We start from the raw sequence: 23,528 nt of genomic DNA on the forward strand, positions 1-23,528 counted from the left end.
GATGCGTTGCCAAAATCTCCTCCAGAAGGGCTGCCCGCTGGAGCCACTTGGGCCACGAGCTCAGGCTGTGTGGGGCAGGATGCCCACGGGTGGCTCCTGGCACAGGCGAGGTGCTCAGTGATTGGTATGTGTGGTAAACGTGAGTACTTTCTCCATTCAACAGATGAGGACGCCGAGGCCTGAAGCGGTCAAATGACTAGTTCAAGAGCGGGAACTGAAACCCAGCCTGTATTTAGAGCCTGAGCTCTCTTAACCACGCCATGGATTCTTAATTAACGTCAGGGAGGGAGGCTCAGTGATGACTGTGGGAGCAGTCCTTTTTTATGGTCCTCAAAATGTATGGGAGAAACCAGGAAAAGAGTGGGGAACGAGAAGGAATGTGGGGAGACCCGGGCAGACATGCCGTTGTATGTCAGGTCTGTTGTGATGTTGTATTGGCGGTGGTGGTAGTGGGGTGCTGTGCGTATGCGTTTTTGTGGCTGTTCAGGACAAAGTAAGTTAAATTCATGGAGCCCCGAGTTGGATTCTGTGGGAAATGCAGAGAGCTTTTGTTGCTTCAGAGATCTTAAAATGCCCCCTGTGCCTCCCTTCCCTCCATTTTATTTGCTCTAGAAACATTATAATAATATAATGGAAAGTTACATATAATCCAAACCTCCTGGCACAAGAAATAATTTCATGTTTCCCTCCTTTTCATTGTCCATGGTGTGGATCTGCTTTTAGAGGAGAGTGTCATTTAGAGGATGTTAAACCCTTGCCCATAGGACACAGGGCAGCTTGCCTTTCCACCTCCCCTGGTCCAGCTCAGTTCAACATGCCGGCATTGAGCACCTGTTGTATGATCTGAACTGGGGAGAGGAGAGGATCCGACACAGCTCCTGCACGTTTAGTGGGGGAGAGAGACCATGAAAGGATCATGTCAATATTCCTGTAGATCTCTCCCTGTCGATCTCACCAGGAGCCTGTGAGGGTATTTTATAATCAGTTTACAGGTAAGAAAATATTTTGAGTTCCCTAAGGTCATTTAGGTTGTGATGGCAGAATCAGACCTGAACTCTTAGGCGAGATCTTGATTCTCAGCCCATGCTCCCCACCCCTTTTCTCCTTCCCATTCTTGGGGCCCCCCTGGCCTGTGATTGCCTGAGTCCCAGGGAGGGTCCCATGCAGCCTCTGTCCTCCTCCTCCTGTCCCAACACCTGCCATGCCAAGTGGTGCAGGCATTACCCCACCGCCTTTCGCTCTCTCCCTTCCAGCTGTGCATTTTGTGACCTCATTTCCCTTCGTGACTGCCCTTGGAGTTTATTTCTGCAGACCCAGGATGTGGTGGGGCACCCCAGGCTGCCCTGCCTTCCCTCAAGTCGCCCCACGCTTCCCTGCCACGCTGTCTGTGGCCTTCTCCTTGCAGCTCCCTTCCGGGCACACCTGAGGTAGGGTTCAAATGTGCAGAGGCCAGAAACAAGCGATGCTTGCCAGGGACCAGGCACCCACGGGAATGGGAGGAGGACTCCACATCTGGACCATGGATTTATTTTTCTTTGAATTCTTCTGAAGAGCAGCTTCAACACTCGAGTCCTTGGCCTTATTTCCTCTGGTAATTTTCTCTCATCCAAATTGCAGTGTTTGCTACGCCTGGTTCCCAGGCTCTCTGCTGCGAAACATAGATTCTTGAGCTCAGGGCCCCAATCACAAAGGGGGGTCTTGCTTAAATAGAAAAACACACACAACAATAATGAAATGTTAGTGCTTACCGGGTACAGAGCATCTTCACGTGTTTTCTCGCTTAATCCTCCAGAAACCCATGAGACGGGTCTTAATTAGTGCCCTCCCTAAAGTGGGGCTGGAAGAAATGAGGCAGCCAGCACAGGGCCCATTAAGGGTTTGAACCAGGGTGGGTCCAGATTCCAGAGCGAACCTCTTCCACGGTGTCTCCAGAGAAGGTGTGGGCAGGTCCCATTGGCCTGTCCTTGCAGAAGACAGCAGGTGTTTAATCGTCGGCATGTCGATTTTGGGAGCGCCTGAAGCTTCCCTAGCAAACAAGGTCCTAAGTTCAGTTAACTTTAAAGAGGGCCATGCTTTGCTTTTAGAACCAAACAAGTCATCCTTGCATGTCACCAAGTCAGGCTGGGGAACTGCCAGTGAGCAGAGCAAAAGCTGGTGGTGAAATGCGTTGTGCTTTCTCGGAATCCTGTTGTGCTGCGTTTCAGACACATCTTGTAATAGGAAGGCAGCATGTCCCAGGGACACTGTGGTTGCCGGGCAGTGGAGCCTAATTTAGAGAAACTCACTCCCCGTCTTTTTTTCCAGCTTGAAATACGCACATCCTTTTTTTTTTTTTTTTTTAACCTCACCCAAGGAGAGAGAAAGAGAGAGAGAGAGAGAGAGACGCCGATGTAAGAGAGAAACATCCCGAAACCATGCACAGGATGATGCTCAACCAACTAAGCCACCCCAACCAGGGCAGCACAAGTATGATAACATATGGCCACTCTCATTCCACCTCAGTGTTGGGGTGTGGGGCACAGAAGGGATGGGTGGGGACTGTGGCAAGCTGGTGAGCCCCTCCCTGCAGGCACACTGGCTCACAGTGTTGTCAGGCCTCTCAATATTTCCAAGAGAAGCTGGAAATACAGCTTTATATGTGACATCTCTCCAGTTTTAAATGTTGGCTCACTTCTTTCACACACTGTGAAGGTCAAATACAACTTGCGTCTGGGTTATAGGTTCAGGTACCTGGAACAATAGTTTGGAGCTCAGCTCTGGCACCAGCCTTCCTGGCCTCTCACCCCACCCTTATTACAGTGTTTTCAGGGCGTTTGATCTCTCAGTTTCCTCATCTGTCACATGGAATTTTGCCTACTTCTGAGGGTCCCTATGAGGATTAGCAAGAGGATTAAAGACAAAGCCTTGGAACCCCATGCCTGGTCCTTAGGTTCCTAGTAAACACATAGTAAACTTTAACCTGTGTGGTGATAAACTTTAACTTGTCTCTCTCTGTAAGTGCGGGGCGACCATCTGGCCTAGTTTGCCTGGGCGAGTCCCGGTGCAAGCTTGTGCTGGTGTAATTATCACCAACTTTCCTTTTCATTCTCAACAGAAGACAATACATCATATGGTTAAGTTACGGAAGCAAACACTGGCATTATGCTGTTTGGGACTTTAGCAAGTTTTAGTCCTAATGGAAAGGTCTAAATTGGCCCCAGTTGTGTGAATATCCTTGGACAAGTCCTGAGCCCTTCCGTGATGCAGTGTCCGCTGTAGAAAGGATGGACAAGCTAAAGCTAAGATCCCTCCTTTCACAGTCCTTCTGTCATCCCACAGACAGTTCCTGTGATTCCAGGTGATGAGGAGGCCGCAGGCGACGGATGAACCTGAGCTCTCGGGGTGCTTGCCAGTGAGGGCCTCCTGTGTAGGGAGTTGGGAATCCCTACTCTTCTGTTATTTGAAAGACTTATCTAGAAATTGTTCATGAAGTTTTTCTTGTGAATCAAAATGTTTATATTTGAAACTTCAACTTCTCACACATTTTTCCATTTCATAGAATTCTCTACACATTTCTTTTTTGTGAGTGGGAAGCTACATTTTTAAAAAAATATATTGATTTCACTATGGAAAGTTAGAAAATACAGAAAGGCCTCAAAGGTTCTTTCTTCATTTGTTGACTTTGCAGTGAAGCCGGGTACTGTACTTCTATTTTAGCTTTAAGGTATACTTCCCCTCCTATTCCCCCCCCCCCCCCCACCTCTGCAGGCCACATTGCCAAAACTAAAGCAAAAACAAAAACCGTCTAAATTTGCCTGGGTATTGTCTCCAGTATTCTCTCACTCACTCATCAATTCGTCCTCAGTCAACCAGGTATGGGCCACCTAACCTGGTGCTGCGGTTGGGGTCCCAGAGGGCTCTCCTGTAAGCGATTTTATGAAATAACTTGCTCCCGACTCCCACGTATACATATAACTAGTGTGGCGGTGATGTGAGTGATGCGCTCATTGCAGCTGCAGGTGATTCCTGCGCGTGGGCGTGGCCGGCCCACCCACGTGCGCTCCTGCCAATGGCCGCTGCGGAGCCGCCAGCTCCCGTGGGGGTTGCGGAGCGCTGCCCTCGCGGCCGGGTCAGCGCGGCTGGATTGTGCTGGCTCAGAAAGCCACTTCCTGCCGCGGCCGGAGCCCCGCCGTCGCCGTGAAAGTTGCCCCCGCGGGGAAGGAAGCGGCTTTGCGCTGTTTATTTTGGCTGCGGGCTAGCAGACGGCGCCGGGCCGTGCCGACCGGGCGTTTGCAGAATTGGGTTGGGGAGTCGGCCGATCTCGGGGGAGGCTCCGCGCCGAAATGCTCCGGGACCCGTTGGAGAAGGGCGTGCGGGGGAAGGGGGGAGGGCGGCAGGTCGTGAAGGGACAGCGCTTGGCTGAAGTGGGGGTGCAGTGGGGAATGGCACGCGGCGGAGGGGGCGGTGTGCAGCCCCGGGGGCGCGGTGGAGGGAGGGCTCTTAGCCGAGGAGGGGGCGCACCGCGGGGGCGGAGGCGGGGCGCTTGGCGGCGGCGGAGGCGCCCTGCGCAGGGGCCGCAGCTGCAGCCGCAAAGGTCCAGAGGACAGGGTGGTCCCAGCGCCTCACGTCCTGGGGGCGGGGTGAAGGAGGGAGGGGGCCAAGGTGTGCTCGCCCCTGGGGTGCTCCGGTGAGGTAGAGACGGGGGACAAGGGCAGGGGAGCCAGGCGCGCGGGACTGCCCGGGGGTGGCAGAGGTGAGGCAGAACCATTCTATCGAGGATCAGCAGCTCCCTGACCTCATCCTGCAAGATGGGTCCTAGGAAAGGACAGCCTGCAAAGATTTTGACGTTTTAGTCGGAATTTAAAAACTAGCAGGGGGCCCAAGCTGGTTTGGCTCAGTGGATAGCGCATTGGCCTGTGGACGGAAGGGTCCCGGGTTGGATTTTGGTCAGGGGCCATGCCCAGGTTTCGCTGCTCAGGTTGCGGGCTGGATCCCCAGTAGGGGGCGTGCAGGAGGATTCTTTGTCATCATTGATGTTTCTCTTTCTCCCTCTCTTTCTCTCTGAAATCAATAAAAATGTATTTTTAAAAAATCAGCAGGGGGTAAGATGAAACACCATTAAATCCAACAGAAGGCTAAGGCAGGTGAGCGGCTGGCCCCAGAGAGCCCCAGGGGCCAGCCGCTCTGAGCTGGCACCGCCTGTGGGGCCCGGCAACTGGACAGAGCCTGGGAGGGTGAGAGCTGCCTCTCCGAGTTCACATGAATTTCCACCCATCGCATCCCCTTCTCTTGCACTTATTAGGTGGGCGTGGCAGGCCATTGCCTGCAGGGTTTGCTTTAACATCGTCCCAGAACAGAGCTTACCACAGTGGTAAAATATTCGCGGGGGGAAGAGCATCTCTAGAAATGAATGATAGCCTTGGCCGGGTAGCTCAGTTGGTTAGAGAGTGTCATCCCGATCCCCCAAGGTTGTGGGTTTCATCTCCTGTCAGATATTAACCAATGGCCTGACTGGTGTGGCTCCGTGGTTGAGTGGCAACCTATGCCCAGGTGGCGGGCTCCATCCCCATTGGGGGGTGTGCAGGAGGCAGCCTATCCATGCTCTGCTCTCTCATCACTGTTTTTCTCTAAAAATCAATGAAAACATGTGCCACGCCAGCACGAACAAAGGTGATCCCGAGTGGGGGGGCGGGGGGAGGGGAGGTGGTGAAAGGATATAGGAAAGACAGACAAGAGAATAATAGCTGGGTCTCGGTGGGACGCTGCCTCCCTGATAAGGAGACAACGATAATGCCCACAAGCCGTGTCTTTATTTTATCGCAGATGCCATGAGGCAAAGTAGGGGCGTGATCACGTTGTTTACAGCATTCTCGTGAGTTTCATCCCCACTCAACTACATGCACCTGAACTCTAGCACAAGGCACGTGGGGCTGCGTGTTCGGACCATAGGTTCAAGCTCACAACCACAGCCGTTGGCGATGATTGTGCTGGGAGGGCCCTGCCCTCCAGCTGGGACTTGCACGTGGCAATCAGAGGACCCTGTCATTTCATTAGTCCGAGGCTTGATCCTAGCCAAAACACCGTAACTGTGCCCCACAAAAACATATTTAAAGAAAAAAAGAATCAACTAACGAATGCATAAATAAGTGGGACAACAAATCAATGTTTCTCTCTCTTCCCCTTCCTCCTTTCCTTTCTCTTAAAAAAAATAAGATAGCCGAGGCCGGTTTGGCTCAGTGGATGGAGCGTCGGCCTGCGGACTGAGGGGTCCCGGGTTCGATTCCGGTCAGGGGCGTGTGCCTGGGTTGCGGGCACATCCCCAGTGGGAGATGTGCGGGAGGCAGCTGATCGATGTTTCTCTCTCATCGATGTTTCTGGCTCTCTGTCTCTCTCCCTTCCTCTCTGTAGAAAATCAATAAAATATATTAAAAAAAAAAAATAAGATAATTCAGTAAATAGAAATGCGGCCTTTTGTTCTGTTTTAGTCACAGGCACTTTAAGCAATGAAGGCCTAGCACAGTGATGGCGAACCTATGACACACTGTCAGAGGTGACACGCAAACTCATATTTTTGGTTGATTTTTCTTTGTTAAATGGCATTTAAATATATAAAATATCAAAAATATAAATCTTTGTTTTACTATGGTTGCAAATATCAAAAAATTTCTATATGTGACATGGCACCAGAGTTAAGTTAGGGTTTTTCAAAATGCTGACACGCCGAGCTCAAAAGGTTCGCCATCACTGGCCTAGCAGTTTGTCCTGGCTGGAATGGAGGGGCTGTTGGGGAGCAGGGAGGGGAGTGTGAAAAGCCTGGAGAGTGGAGGGTAGAGGGAAGCCCACAGTACCCCAGAATTTTGGTGGAAATATTGAACAGTTGAGCAGGGTATTGGGTCTTCATGTCATGGGACTCCCCTGCCCTCTCTAGGAGGGATGCCACTCCCCATATGCGGGCCGCTGTGTGTGCATGGACGTGGACATGGATACAGCCTTCAGCAGAGGTGATGCAGGGTGTGGTGCCCATTCCCCAGGGTGGGCCCTCCGCAGGGCGGGGCTGGCCGCTTCTGCTGACTCAGGGACATTTCCAGGCCTGGCCTCAGGACCAAGCTGCTCATTGAAAACAGCTGCTCCTCTTGGCTGGCAGCCCTGTGGGCGGCCCCTGACTCTCCCTGGGATGACCCCTTCCCTCTGCATGGCCTTGGGAGGGGTGGCTGGCTTAAGGAGAGGCTCATGGGCTGGAGGCCACCCTCCCACACCCTCGTGGACAAATCTAGTCGAGTCCCAGCTAACCCCTGATTCCAGCTCTCTAGGAGCTGAGCCAGGCTGGTTGCAGGGTCCCCGGCCTTTGCTCCTGCTGTTCCCCCTGCTCCGAACACCCAGCTTGTCCTTGTCTCTGCTCGCGCCTTTCAGGGTTTTGTTTGACATGCCTCTCATTCAGCGGATTCTTGTTGAGAGGGTGCTGCGTGCCAGGAACTGTGCTAGAATTAACTTCCTCTGCACTGCCTTCAGCATGATGTCTTCAGCTTGTAATGGAGAACAGCCGTCTTCTCCGAGGTCACTCCTCTGGCTGCCTCTGCTGCGGGGCTGAGTCCGGGAAGCTGCAGGGACAGCTGAGAGCTTTGCTCCTGAGAGACAGCCAGACAGCCTTTGCGTTCAGCCTCAGGACTCCGCCAAAGCATAGTGTGTCTCTTACAGCAGACGGGAAAGGAAAGTGACCACAACAGGCAGGGAGGAGACGGGTCACTCAATGTGGAACAAGTAGCTTTAAAACCCAGTTGCCGCCCTGGCTGGTTTGGTTCAGTGGATAGAGTGTTGGTCTGTGGACTGAAGGGTCCCAGGTTTGATTCTGGTCAAGGGCACATGCCTAGGTTGTGGGCTCGATCCCCAGTAGGGAGCATGCAGGAGGCAGCCGATCCGTGATTCTCTTGTCATTGATGTTTCTATCTCTCTCTCCCTCTCCCTTCCTCTCTGAAATCAATAAAAATATAAATAAATAAATAAATAAAACCCAGTTGCCTGAGCACAGGGACAAATTTCCAGGATGGTGACCTGGATGTCTGAGAAGCAAGGAAGTGTGGGCTATACATCAGAGAGACCCCTGTCAATCACACTTCAGCTCTCTGGAGAGCCCATTTCTAGCCAACACCTTCCCCCCCAGCCATGTCCTGACTGTTTTGCACACTTGATGTGTCGCTTGTAACTTGGATGGATGGCTTGTGAGTTGTGCCTCTCCGGTTTCATTGTAAACCTCATGAGGGCATATTGTCTGCTTTCCCTGCAGTACCCAGTACAGTGCTTCACAAATGCTCATCATCTGCATGAGTGAAGAAGAGGGGGGCCGGGGGGGGGGCGGGGGGGGGGAGGAGCAGCCAGAAAGTGATTAGGAGGAGGAGGTGGGGTCCAGCCTCAGAGCACCAGCTACCCCCACAGGGCCCAGAGGCTGCTGCAGGCCGGGGAAACTCATTACTGGTCTGACAGCGCCGCCAGGGGAGTAAGGAAACTTAGCCCGCGTTCCAGTCAGGGCGAGAGGCTCTGGTTCCGACATGGGGTTGTGTGTTTATCAGGATTCTTTTGGTTACAAGGACAGAACCCAGTGCAAACAAGCTCAGCAAAATAAAAAAGGGGAGTGTGGGGGGAATGTGGCCCTGGCCCGGGAGCTGATTAGAATGTTGGTCTGATACCCAAGGTTGCCGGTTCCATCCCCATCAAAGCACATACAAAAATCAACCAGTGAATGCATAAATAAATGGAACAAGACATCCATGCCTTTCTTTCTCTCCCCTTCCCCACCCCTCGTGCCCATCCTCTCTCTTTCTCTCTCAAATCAATTAAAAAAGAAAGAAAGGAAGAAAAAAAAGAATGGCTGTAAATGATCAGAAAGAGCTGCAGGAATTTGGGGATCAGGACTGGCTGGCCAGCACCACTAGGACTCACTTCCTCTCCTTCCAGCTCAACTCTGTGTCTCCTCCTGTGTTATCCCATTCTTGCCTGTCGCAGAAAGGTCTCTTGGCAGGAAGCATGGCCATTGACAGCCCAGCTTAGCAATCTCAACAGAGAGAAGATTTCATGTATTTCAGGGGAGGACTCTGAACAGCCATGTTTGAGTTTGTGGCCAATCACTGTGGCAGGGGATGGACACTCTTACTGGCCAAGCGTGAGCTTTGTAAGCCCTCACATAGCTAGAGGTACAGGAAAGTTCTTTATAAGTAATAGTAAGGGGATGGGAAGTTTTCTGAGCAGATAAAACAAAGGCCAGAGACTATGAGCAGTCAATGAGGTGGCCAATGATTGTATATCTTTATATTTTCCATGCAGAGCCCAGCACCTCCCAGGCCATGTGGTGATAGGGGCTGGATTATGTCTGTACTGCTCACCACTATACCTGGCACCATGACTGCCTGACACCTATGAAGTTCTCCAAGATTTTTTTGAATGAATGAATGAATGAATGGCATCAAGTTGGTGCTCACTGCATAGTTTCCTGCCTGGCTTCACTCATTTATTCACTCACTGACTGTGCTAAGCATGGTGTGGTTGCCAAGAAAATGCAAGCGGTCGTCTTTGTCATTGGTGAGGACCATACCAAGATCCTAGTGAGGGGCATTGGCACCTGGTGCTCTCAGGCATGTGGAGGGGGGGTGGGGTGGGGGGAATTGGGGCAGGAGGGGCCTTCTCAGGATGTGGGGCATCGGGCCTCCCTACTTTGAGCCCTCTCTGCTGCTCCATTTAGGTTTGCTGAGAGCGTGGACGCAAAGAACAGTCAGTTCTCGAAATGCGTCTGTTCCCTTCCCTTTCCCCTTGTGGATCGAGCTCAGCCAAAGCTCTCTTTCTCCACTGGGCCCTGGAGAAACAGCCTCCTCTCAACTTGCGGTGGAAAATGCTCTCCCAGAGCCCCCGGCCTCCAGCTTGGCAGATTCCCTGGGACCTCTGCTCCCAGATTCCTCATCCTTTTCTCATTGGCTGCCAAGGCAGTTCTGTGACCTGCAGTCTTCACCTTCTGCCTCCTCCAGATCCTTAGTGTCCTCAGGGAGTCTCCCTGCCCTCCGAAGACACAGCCCCCTCCTCTGCCCCCCAAACACCCGGATTTTAAAGGGCTTCTTTGCCCTCATGTCCTGCTGTATCCAAACCCACTACTAGGTGTACCGGTTAATAATGCGGATTTTTTCAACGTGTAACTAGCGATGAACATTACTTTGAATAAAGCACTTTTGATGTTTCTTTTGAAATTATCGTGTTTTCTTTGATTACAAAATCAATGTGGATTATTAGCCAGTTAATAGTGTGGATTAACTGTTAACCAGTTAATAATGTGGATTAATCATTAACCGGTTAATAGTGCAGATTAACTATTAACTGGTTAATAATGCAGATTTTGTAATCCAAAGAAAATACGATAATATCAAGAGAAACATCAAAAGTGCTTTATGTCCATCGCCAGCTACACCTTTCCCCCATCTTTCAGGTAATTTGTGGATACCGTCCCAATAGAACTTTTCTTGTTTTGAGGCAGACCATTCAGAGACCCAATTTTCCACTTCTTCGTACATTGTGAAGTGCTGCTCAGAACGTGCGTGTGCCATCACTCAGACCAAGTGGTAACCTGGAGAAGCAATACAACAAAATAGCATACATATCAAATCACATATATGTCAACATATGTGTAACTCCATCTATTGAAAAAAATCTGCATTATTAACCGGTACACCTAGTATTCTCTAACCAGGACAGTGCTGCGTGCTTGCTCGTGGCCCCAGTATTGCCTGGGATGTGTCACACACATAACAGGCACTCCAGAAAAATATGTGGATTTGAACCCAGAACCCAGAACGTCAGAGGAGGGAGGGGACTTGCAGCCGTGGTTCATGTGACACAAGAGGAAAATGAGGTACCTCAATTGGGCATCCTAATCGCTTTCCCTCTCTGGGCCTCATTTCCTCATCTGTCAAGTGAGGGGAAGGTGGCCTGATGCTGGGATTGCCTCTCCCGACTGGCAGGGGTCCCTTTCATTTGCCGATTGTTACAATTGCACAGCCCGGCTGGAATGGCTGTGGCCACGTGTGAGTTTTCTGCTCGAGGAGGAGGGGACGAAACTGTCCCCCGGAGTTGCTGTGGGCTCCTGTGATGGTTTGGGTTGTACTGTCCAGTGTGTCCAGTTCCATCTCTGAGAAACATCTATGAAAGCAAGCACTATTTTCTCCCTTTTCCGGTCCCAGGCCCTTTCCCTACCCCCTGCTGAAGGCCACTTTCTATTACAACTGACTGTCTTCTTTGCTGAAGTGGAGCTTCTGAGAACCAAATCCCCATACCCTAGAGCAGTGATAGCGAACCTATGACACGCGTGTCAGAGGTGACACGCAAACTCATTTTTTTGGTTGATTTTTCTTTGTTAAATGGCATTTAAATATATAAAATAAATATCAAAAATATAAGTCTTTGTTTTACTATGGTTGCAAATATCAAAAAGTTTCTATATGTGACACGGCACCAGAGTTAAGTTAGGGTTTTTCAAAATGCTGACACACCGAGCTCAAAAGGTTCGCCATCACTGTCCTAGAGCAAGCTCGGCAAGCCTGGGTCAAGCCCTGGGGCCAGTTTAGGGTTCTAGGTGGCTTGCTGGAAGGGGAAGAACAAGGTGAGGGGAGGGGCCCCGAGGAGGATGAGTAACTGTGGCTGTCACCTTAAAGGCCCTTCAGAGGTCACCTGTGTCTTGCCCAGAGAGGACCCCCAGGCTGGTGCTCTTGAAGAGTGGAGTGACCAGGGTCCATGCCCTGCCTTCCTGCCCAATGTCTTGAGCACTCAGTGAACAGGAGCTGTGGGTGCTCCATTTAGAAAGATTCATCTGGCAGCTGGGACAGAGAGCAGAAAGACAGACTGGTGAGTTGTGGTATCAAGGCCTGAGATTCATTCATTTGTTCATTCAGTGTGTATTAAGCACTGCTGTATGTCAGCCAGTTATGGGTACCGGGGACCCAGTGGTGAAGACAGAGAAAGTCCTCAGGAGTTTATGAACAAGAAGGGGAGACAGAAAATAAAAACATGTCAGATAATGAGTTCTGGAAATGGCAGGATAGCTTGTATCAGTTGTGGATGAAAAAGGGGCCACATACTAAACTGAGGCTCAGGGGAGGCCAGCATGGTGAGCTTTACTAACTCGGAGACCAAAAGTAACCACGTCGGATGGTCTGAACTCAGTTGGTTAGAGCGTCAACCCAGTATGCCAAGGCTGAGGATTCAATTCCCAGTCGGAGCACATACAAAAATCAACCAATGAGCTGTGGCCATCGCTCCACCCGGCTCGAGAGGCTCGCCGTGCCGTGCCCGGGACCAGTCCCCAAAGCGTACGGCCCCTGAGTTGCAGCCGTCTTCGCCTCGCTCCCGGACGCCCTCGCCTCGTTCCCGGACGCCCTTGCCTCGCTGTCGAACGCCAGCATTCTGCTGCCCACGTCCTCAGCCAGCCATGCTGGAGCAACTGAGCTCACTGCCCACGCAAATGGATTACAAGGGCCAGAAGCTAGCTGAACAGATGTTTCAGGGAATTATTCTTTTTTCAGCAATAGTTGGATTTATCTACGGGTATGTGGCTGAACAGTTTGGGTGGACTGTCTATATAGTTATGGCTGGATTTGTTTTTTCGTGTTTGCTGACACTTTCTCCATGGCCCATTTATCGCCGGCACCCCCTCAAGTGGTTACCAGTTCAAGATTCAGGCACAGAAGACAAGAAACCAGGGGAAAGGAAAGTTAAAAGGCATGCTAAAAATAATTGATTGGGGTTTACATGATTCAGCTCTATTATTGCACCTGCTTTTGTATCCTGTGAGATGAGCTAAAGTTTCACAACCAAAACACTAGCTAAAAACCACCTATGCTCCTACGGTACAGCTGTTAAAGATTTTTTTTTCTCTTTATATTTCACTTCTCGGTTGGGCTTTGACTTGTACATATTTTAGACCTCTTCATAGTTTCTCTGAAATGGAGAACAGAAAATACAAGTATGCAAAGTTTCTTTCAGGTCTACAAAAGTAATATTTGCTTCATAAATGGTAGTACAATTTAATTATCAAAGTTTTATAATTTATTACTAAGCTGTTCAAATATTTTCAATTAAAACTCATAGTGCAAGTCTAGAAATTATTTAAAAAAAAATCAACCAATGAATGCATAAGTGAGTGGAACAACAAATCGATGTCTCGCCTCCTTTCTCCCTCTAAGATAGCACCTTTGAAATGTCAGAGTAATCTTTTCCAGGCCAGGACCACCATGCAAGACCACCATTATTTTTATCCTTTTGCCCCCATACCATCTCTCTGTGCTATAGATGTTCATTGTTAACTATTCAGTACCCACCAATGCAAAAGCTGTGAACAGCACCCACCAGAGGAGCTGCTGCCAACTGAGGAGCAGCTGCTACCGCAACTGCCTGAGGAGCAACCACAGCCCAGGGAGCCACTGCCACCCAGGGAGCAGCCACTGAACGACTCAATGTCTAGATATGTCAGTGAGATCAAACATGGGTAGACAAAGAAACCCCCAAAGGAAAGAAAAGGAGGACTCGCCAGAAAAGCAGCTAAGTGATACAGAGGCATGCAACATGACAGAAAAATAATTCAGAATAAGGGTCCTAGAGTGCATAAACCGGATGGAGGAAAAAATCAACAACATATACAAGAAGCAAGAAGAAACAGATGAAAAAATCAACAACTTAAGTAAGACCCAAGAAGAAATGAAGAGCGATATAGCTGCAATAAAAAACACCATTGAAAGTATCAACAGTAGACTAGGAGAAGCGGAGGACCGAATTAGTGAATTAGAAGACAAGGAAGCAAAACACACCCAAACTATACTGCAATTGGAGAAAAAAATTAAAAGACAGGAGGAGAGCCTAAGGGAGCTATGGGACAACATGAAACGAAACAACATACGAATAATAGGGGTGCCAGAACAACAGAAAGAGGAACAAGGATTAGAAAACCTATTCGAAGAAATAATATCTGAACTTCCCTGAGGTGGGGAAGAAAAAAGTCACACAAGCACAGAGAGTCCCAAACAAGGTGAACCCAAAAAGACCCACACAAAGACACATCATAATTACCATGGCAAATGTTCAGGACAAAGAGAGAATCTTACAGGCTGCAAGAGAGAGACGGAAAGTTACATACAAGGGCTCTCCCATTAGATTATCAAATGATTTCTCAACAGAAACACATCAGGCCAGAGAAGAATGGACGGAAATTTACAAAGTGATGCAAAGCAAAGGACTGAATCCAAGAATACTCTATCCAGCCAGGCTATCATTCAAAATTGAAGGGGAAATAAGAAGCTTCACAGACAAAAAAAGGCTAAGGGAGTTTATCACCACCAAGCCAGCAATGCAAGAAATGCTAAAGGGACTGGTGTAAAAAGAAGAAACAAAAAGCTCAGAAAGAAAACAGCCACACACAAAAAAAGAAATGGCTACAAACAAGTACCTTTCAATAATAACTTTAAATGTAAACGGACTAAATGCTCCAACCAAAAGACATCGAGTGGCTGAATGGATAAAAATACATGACCCATACATTTGCTGTCTACAAGAGACCCACCTCATTAGAAGAGACTCACACAGACTGAAAGTGAAGGGATGGAAAAATATCTTTCAGGCAAATGGAAAGGAAAAGAAAGCTGGGGTAGCAATACTTATATCGGACAAAATAGACCTCAAAGTGAAGGCCATAACAAGAGATAAGGAAGGCCACTTCATAATACTAAAGAGATCAATACAACAAGAAGATATAACCCTGGTAAACATATATGCACCCAATGCAGGAGCACCCAAATACATAAAAAAACTCCTGGAAGATATCAAAGGAGAGATCGACAACAATACAATCATAGTAGGGGACTTTAATACACCACTGACATCACTGGATAAATCCTCTAGACAAACACTCAGCAAAGAAACAGCAATTCTAAATGACTCACTAGATCAGATGGACTTAATTGACATCTTCAGAACGCTTCACCCCAAAGCTACGGAATATACATTCTACTCAAGTGCTCATAAGACACATTCAAAAATAGACCACATATTGGGTCACAAAGTCTCCCCAAATTCAAGAAGATTGAAATCATACCAAGCATCATCTCAGACCATGATAGCATAATATTAGAAATAAACTACAATAAAAACAACCCAAAATACTCAAACACTTGGAAGCTGAATAGCATGTTATTAAATATTGATTGGGTTACCAGTGAGATCAAAGAAGAAATTAAAAACATCCTGGAAACTAATGACAATGAAAACACAACAATCCAAAACCTATGGGACGCAATGAAAGCAGTCCTGAGAGGGAAGTTTATAGCTCTATAGGCCTATCTCAAAAAACAAGAAAAAATGGTAGTAAATCATCTAACTCTACAACTGAAAGAATTAGAAAGAGAGCAACAAGAAAACCCCAGAGTGAGCAGAAGGAAGGAGATAATAAAGATTAGAGCAGAAATAAATGATATAGAGACCAAAAAAACAATACAGATAATCAATGAAACCAAGAGCTGGTTCTTTGAAAGGATAAACAAGATTGACAAACCTCTAGCCAGGCTCACCAAGAAGCAAAGAGAGAGGACCCAAATAAACAAAATCAGAAACAATAGAGGCAAAATAACAACACACCCCACAGAAATACAAATGATTGTTAAAAAATACTATGGACAGCTCTACTCCAACAAACTAGACAACCTGGAGGAAATGGACAAATTCCTAGAAAAATACAACATTCCAACACTCAATCAGGAAGAATCTAAAAATCTCAATAGGCCAATAACTATGGAAGAAATTGAAGCAGTCATAAAAAAGCTTCCAGCAAACAAAAGCCCAGGACCAGACGGCTTCACAGGGGAGTTTTACCAAACATTCAAGGAAGAACTAAAACCTATCCTCCTCAGACTACTACAAAAAATTCAAAAGGAAGGAACACTTCCAAGCCAGCATCACCCTAATACCAAAACCAGGTAAAGACAACACAATGAAAGAGAATTACAGGCCAATATCCCTCATGAACATCGATGCCAAAATCCTCAACAAAATCTTAGCAAATTGGATCCAGCAGTACATCAGAAAGATCATACACCATGACCAAGTAGGATTTATCCCAGGGATGCAAGGATGGTACAATATCCACAAATCAATAAACGTGATACATCACATAAACAAATTGAAAGAAAAAAACCACATGGTCATATCAATTGATGCAGAAAAAGCATTTGACAAAACCCAACACCCATTTTTGATAAAAACTCTCAGCAAGGTGGGAGTAGAAGGATCATACCTCAACATAATAAAAGCCATATATGACAGGCCCACAGCCAACATCATACTCAATGGACAAAAACTAACACCATTTCCCCTAAGGACAGGAACAAGACAGGGATGCCCACTCTCACCACTCCTGTTGAACATAATACTGGAAGTATTAGCCATTGCAATTAGACAAGAAGAAATAAAAGGCATCCAGATTGGAAAAGAGGAAGTAAAACTGTCCTTATTTGCAGACGACATGATATTATACATACAAAACCCTAGAGACTCCATCAAAAAACTACTAGACTTAATACACAAATTTGGCAATGTAGCAGGATACAAAATTAACTCCAAGAAATCTGAGGTGTTTCTATACACCAATAGTGAACTTTCAGAAAGAGAGACTAAAAAAACGATCCCATTTACCATCGCACCAAAAAAATTAAGCTACCTAGGAATAAACTTAACTAAAGAGGTAAAAGACCTCTACTCAGAAAACTACAGGACGTTGAAAAAAGAGATAGAGGAAGACATAAACAGATGGAAGAACATACCGTGTTCATGGATTGGTAGAATCAACATCATTAAAATGTCCATACTACCCAAAGCAATCTATAAATTCAACGCACTTCCCATTAAAATACCAACGGCATACTTCACAGATTTAGAACGAACGCTCCAAAAATTCATCTGGAATAAAAAAAGACCCCGAATAGCTGCAGCAATCCTGAGAAAGAACAAAGTAGGTGGGATCTCAATACCAGATATCAAGCTGTATTACAAAGCTACTGTTCTCAAAACTGCCTGGTACTGGCACAAGAACAGACATACAGATCAATGGAATAGAATAGAGAGCCCAGAAATCGGCCCGAACCAATATGCTCAATTAGTATTTGACAAAGGAGGCAAGAACATACAATGGAGTCAAGATAGTCTCTTCAATAAATGGTGTTGGGAAAATTGGACAGATATATGCAAGAAAATGAAACTAGATCACCAACTTACACCATACACAAAAATAAACTCAAAATGGATAAAGGACTTAAATGTACGACGGGAAACCATAAAAATTCTAGAAGAGCCCTGACCGGTTTGGCTCAGTGGATGGAGCGTCGGTCTGCGGACTGAAGGGTCCCGGGTTCGATTCCGGTCAGGGGCATGTGCCTTGGTTGCGGGCACATCCCTAGTGGGGGTTGTGCAGGAGGCAGCTGATTGATGTTTCTAACTCTCTATCCCTCTCCCTTCCTCTCTGTAAAAAATCAATAAAAATAGATTAAAAAAAAAATTCTAGAAGAATCCAAAGGCAATAAAATCTCAGACATATGCCGAAGCAATTTCTTCACTGATACAGCTCCTAGGGCACTTGAAACTAAAGAGAAAATGAACGAATGGGACTACATCAAAATAAAAAAGCTTCTGCACAGCAAAAGAAACCATCAACAAAACAACAAGAAAACCCACTGTGTGGAAAAACATATTTGCCAATGTCATATCTGATAAGGGCCTAATCTCCAAAATGTATAGGGTACTCATACAACTTAATAAAAGAAAGATAAACAATCCAATCAAAAAATGGGCAAAGGCCGAAACCGGTTTGGCTCAGTGGATAGAGTATCGGCCTGCGGACTGAGGGGTCCCAGGTTTGATTCCGGTCAAGGGCATGTACCTGGGTTGCGGGCACATCCCCAGTGGGAGATGTGCAGGAGGCGGCTGATCGATGTTTCTCTCCCATCGATGTTTCTAACTCTCTATCTCTCTCCCTTCCTCTCTGTAAAAAATCAATAAAATATATTTTTAAAAAAATGGGCAAAGGATCTAAATAGACACCTTTCAAAAGAGGACATTCAGAAAGCCAAGGGACATATGAAAACATGCTCAAAGTCACTAATCATCCGAGAGATGCAAATCAAAACAACAATGAGGTACCATCTCACACCTGTCAGACTGGCTATCATCAACAAATCAACAAATGACAAGTGCCGGAGAGGATGTGGAGAAAAAGGAACACTCGTGCACTGCTGGTGGGAATGCAGACTGGTGCAGCCACTATGGAAGACAGTATGGAGTTTCCTCAAAAAACTAAAAATGGAACTCCCATTTGACCCTGTGATCCCTCTTCTAGGAATATATCCCAAGAAACCAGAAACACCAATCAGAAAGGATATATGCACCCATATGTTCATAGCAGCACAATTCACCATAGCTAAGATCTGGAAACAGCCTAAGTGCCCATCAGTAGATGAAAGGATTAGAAAACTGTGGTACATCTACACGATGGAATACTATGCTGCTGTAAAAAAGAAGGAACTCTTACCATTTGTAACGGCATGGATGGAACTGGAGAGCATTATGCTAAGTGAAATAAGCTAGTCAATGAAGGAAAAATACCACATGATCTCACTCATTCATGGATAATAAAGACCATTATAAACTTATGAACAATAATAGATACAGAGGCAAAGCTGCCTCAAACAGATTGTCAAACTGCAGTGGGAAGGCCGGGGAGGGTTGGGTGACAGGAGGGAGAGGGGTAAGAGATCAACCGGAAAAAAAAAAAAATCAGTGATGGCCCTAACCGGTTTGGCTCAGTGGATAGAGCGTCGGCCTGCGGACTGAAGGGTCTCAGGTTCGATTCCAGTCAAGGGCATATACCTTGGTTTCGGGCACATCCCCAGTGTGTGTGTGTGGGGGGGGGCGGTGTGTGTGTGCAGGAGGCAGCTGATCGATGTTTCTCTCTCATGGATGTTTCTAGCTCTCTATCCTTCTCCCTTCCTCTCTGTAAAAAAATCAATAACATATTTTGGAAAAAAACAAAAAAACATCAGTGATGGAAGAGAATCATTGATCAGCTGCCTCCTGCACGCTGCACACTGGGGATCGAGCCAAAACCAGGGCATGTGCCCTGACTGGGAATCGAACCATGACCTCCTGGTTCATAGGCCGATGCTCAACCACTGAGCCATGCTGGCCGGGCTCCCCGTTTTACTCTTTATCCAATCCCAGAGATTGCTCCCTCCTTTGCTTTCTCCTGCCCCCTTAATCTACTACCAGTAGATTTCATGTAACCCTCCTTACAGCTCCTCCTTTGATTCTAGTGTACAAAATAAGCCACAAGACTGCCATTCTCTGGAGCACTTTCTAAGTCTTCAAGATTTTGCTTCCCAGCATTTGTTATCAGTTTGGCTCAAATAAAGTCATAAAAATTCTCTACTGGTTTGGAGTTTCTTACATTGACAGAGTCTAATCCTCTGGCAAGAGTGCTTACAGGCTAAGGATAAAGTATAAAATGCAGCGGTTTGAGAGCAATCAAAAACAGGTAGATGCTGGAGAGGAAAAGAAATCTTTGAAAGAAAAGAAGCAGATGATGTGAGTGGCTCACCGAAGCCGTCTGTCCCCCCCCCCCCCCCCCCGGCCCCGCCCAGTACTGCTCCTTACAAGGCGTCAATGTAAGACCACCCAAATCTATAGAGGACTTTTATAAAAATTTATTTGCACTAAGCAGAGGATATACCTGGACGCCAGATCTCAAGACTGGGAAAAATGCTCCCAAGAAATGGCAGTTTGCTGCTGCTTTTATGCACTTGGAATTGAGGTAATGTAAGGAAGATGACATGAGGCTGGGAGAATGCAAGGTGGGGATTGGATTAGGGGATAGTTAATAAGATTATGTGTTCTCGTGAGGGTGGTCTGAAAAGAGACATTTCAAAGGTGTGTTAACCACCCCCATCCCCCCCAAAACAAAAAGCGTGTTAACCTGCACAGAAACAATGGACAAGGCTTGCCTAAGGCAAGGATAAGCCTTTTACTAAAGCAGTTGTTTGCCTGGGGTGTGATTACCACCATGACTTGCTCAGTTAGGAACTTACGATCAGATCCCCCTGTGAGGAAGCCCCTTTCCTCCACAAGAAGCTTAAACAGAAAGTGGCAGTGTTACTGGGTCAGAGTTTGAAGCCACCAGAAAAGCTAAAAATCAAGAGGGAACATTCTGAGAGGAAGGAGCTATAGAGAGGTCCCCTTCAGATGCTCCTCCAGTTCATGGCAACCCCTAAGCTGTGCACGGGCAGTTTACACTGTGAGGCCTTAAGGCCGTGGATCTCAACCTTCCTAATGCCGCGACCCTTTAATACAGTTCCTCATGTTGTGGGTGACCCCCAACCATAAAATTATTTTCGTTGCTACTTCATAACTGTAATTTTGCTACTGTTATGAATCGTCATGTAAATATCTGATATGCAGGATATATTTTCATTGTTACAAATTGAACATAATTAAAGCATAGTGATTAATCACAAAAACAATATGAAATTATATATGTGTTTTCCGATGGTCTTAGGCGACCCCTGTGAAAGGGTCGTTCGACCCCCAAAGGGGTCTTGACCCACAGGTTGAGAACTGCTGCCTTAAGGGATCCAGGGAAAAATGGCAGCTGGGAGGCAAAGAGGTTTTTTTTTTTCCCCTGCTGCTTTGTTCGAGGAAAATGTTGAGAATTCAAGTTCCACCAAGTTAGAGGGGCTTAGTAATTGCCTATAGTTTTCCTTTGAAACTCCAGAAGGGCCTCACCTATGATTAAACCGAAGGCTAAGAGACACACCCTAAGACTAAAGGCAAAACCCAAACAACCCCACCCTAGCAAAGCCTAAAACCAATCCTCTACACTACAGGATCCAGGTGATTCACCGGTAATTGAACTGCATGCCCGAACAAAGCAACATTCTCTTTAGGAAGATAAATCCAGGCTCCCTGGAATATGTCATCCACAAGGTTCCATATGGAATTTAACAGTCCAGACTCCGTTTACAACATTATTTACAATGTCCAGTTTATAATAAAAATTACCAGACATGCAGGCAGCAGGGAAAAGTGACCCATGATCAAGAGAAAAAAATAGATGCAAATAATCCAGACGCTGAACAAAAGATCAGATAATGATAAATGTCATCAAGAGAATGACAATCCAGGGACGTGCTAGAGAGTAACTCTGTGGACACTTTCAAGTAGGAGGTCATAGCGGGCTTCTCGAAAGATGTGGCTTTTTTCTTGAAGTGTGAAATGCCAAGCAGAGGACGGCAGTGCAAAAGGCTCTGAGGCAGGACAGTCAGGCCTGTTCCAGGAAGGGCTAGGAGGTCAGTGTGACTTGCGCCGGGGGAGTACTTTCATTTGACATCAGTCTGGTAGGCAGGGCCAGACCATGTAGGATCTTGAGGCTCAGGGTAAAGAGTTTGACGTGTATTTGAAGAATGCTGAGTTGCCTTTCAAAGGACTTTAAGCAGGGGCTTGAGAAATTGGGTATGGGGGGGGGGGCAGTGAGTGGTTTGGGGACTTTTTAGATGGGAGGAAAGGATGGAGCCAATGGGGCAGAGCAAGACAATGACTCCGAGCTGGAAAACTTGGGCAGAAAACCACGCTACTGTCAAGACTGGGGTAAAGGTGTCGATGTGTTGTGTGATGTGAGTGTCTCCACCTCTCCCGTAAAATCTCCACTTGCCCGTGAGGGTGGGTTTGCTTGGGGGGGGGGGGGGGTGGTGGCGGAGGGCTGAGATCCGGCTCCAGGCGCCTGGTTAATGTCTGTAGGTAGCACTGGCCAGCAGGGGCCAGCCAGGAGAGCCCTGTGATGGCTTCATGTCCTGCCTTTCTTTCTAGAACCCAACGTCTTCCTCATCTTCAGCTACGGCCTGGAGGGCTGCCTGGAGGCCCAGGGCGGGCAAGTCAGGGTCTCCCCACACTGCAGTAGCGGTCTGCCTGCCCAGCGCTGGAAGTGGGTCTCCCGGAACCGGCTCTTCAACCTGGGTACCATGCAGTGCCTGGGCACAGGCTGGCCGGGCACCAACACCACAGCCTCCCTGGGCATGTACGAATGTGACCGGGAGGCAATGAATCTTCGCTGGCACTGCCGCACACTGGGTGACCAGCTGAACCTGCTCCTGGGGGGCCGTGCTGGCAACACGTCGAAGGCTGGCACCCCGGAGCGTGGCGACCAGACCCGCAGTGGCCAGTGGTCCATCTATGGCAGCGAAGAGGATCTGTGTGCTCGGCCCTACTACGGTGAGAGGCTGCTAGCAGCCGAGTGTCAGGGGGACTGGAGCCCCGAGGGACACACTCCCGGGCGACAGGCCTTTTCCTCTGTAGACCTTCGGCAGTCACATCTTTAATTGTAAACATTTCCTATTTAATGGGAAACATTTTTGAGTAAGAAAATGAACTTCAAAGCAACTAATTTACTTTTTTAACAAATTACAAAATTAATTTACACACATGTAAAAAACTCAATCAGTACAAAAGTGTATCATGTAAAATTTCCTACTGTAGGCCTACTCTCTAGGGCAGTGATGGCGAATCTATGACACGCGTGTCAGAGGTGACACGCGGACTCATTTTTTTGGTTGATTTTTCTTTGTTACATGGCATTTAAATATATAAAATAAATATCAAAAATACAAGTCTTTGTTTTACTATGGTTGCAAATATCAAAAAAATTTCTATATGTGACACGGCACCAGAGTTAAGTTAGGGTTTTTCAAAATGCTGACACACCGAGCTCAAAAGATTCGCCATCACTGCTCTAGGGAGACCCCAGGGTAACCCCCAGAGTGCAGCTCCATCCTGGGGGGTCCTTTTCCTGGAAGCCACCCTGAGTGGAACCTGGGGAGGAGGGGTGCACAGTGGAGCACCCCAGGCCAGGGACCTGAGTAGGAATTCCTTCAGGCCCAGACCTCCGTGGGTGACTGGCAGACCCCCTCAGCCAGCTGGAGTGTGGACAGCCCTATCAGGGGCATTGGAGGACCCCTCCCCAGCCCTGTGGAATGGGCAGCAGGACCTCTCCCAGGCTCCTGGGACCATCTGGTGGAAGGGGGAGCCTTAAAGCCATTGTCTGATGTCACTGCCCTTCCCCCTCTGCTGACCCCTGCCCACTCCTGGCTCCCTGGGTTCTAGGGGGTGGGAGCCTCGGGGTCCCGATGCCAAGGCCCGGCTCCCCTCCTTGCAGAGGTCTACACCATCCAGGGGAACTCCCATGGGAAGCCCTGCACCATCCCCTTCAAGTATGACAACCAGTGGTTCCACGGCTGCACCAGCACGGGCCGCGAGGACGGGCACCTGTGGTGTGCCACCACCCAGGACTACGGCAAGGACGAGCGCTGGGGCTTCTGCCCCATCAAGAGTGAGAGCAGGGCAGCAGGGCGGGAGGCTGGCCTGAGGGTGCGGGCGGCAGGACTTTCGGGACTGGGGTGAGAAGCAGCCCCTGCTCGCAGCGTGGAGCAGCCTGTGCGGGGTCT

General features: G+C 47.9%; 2 protein-coding genes across 2 annotated transcripts in view; both read left to right on the top strand.

The window, feature by feature from the left end:
• Positions 1-23,528, top strand: part of MRC2 (mannose receptor C-type 2) — a 65,692-nt gene that overhangs the window by 17,809 nt on the left and 24,355 nt on the right. Inside the window, exons 2-3 of the mRNA XM_081109963.1 lie at positions 21,898-22,299; positions 23,240-23,413. Coding sequence (XP_080966089.1) covers positions 21,898-22,299; positions 23,240-23,413 — 576 coding nt within the window. The remainder of the gene's footprint in view (positions 1-21,897; positions 22,300-23,239; positions 23,414-23,528) is intronic.
• On the top strand, positions 12,431-14,485 carry LOC308532474 (signal peptidase complex subunit 1). The gene has a single exon (XM_081109962.1). It carries the CDS (start codon positions 12,437-12,439, stop codon positions 12,743-12,745), a length of 309 nt encoding a protein of 102 aa, XP_080966088.1. The 5' UTR covers positions 12,431-12,436; the 3' UTR covers positions 12,746-14,485.

This window comes from Myotis nattereri (assembly GCF_964212035.1).
Source record: "Myotis nattereri genome assembly, chromosome: 16".
Lineage (NCBI taxonomy): Eukaryota > Metazoa > Chordata > Mammalia > Chiroptera > Vespertilionidae > Myotis > Myotis nattereri.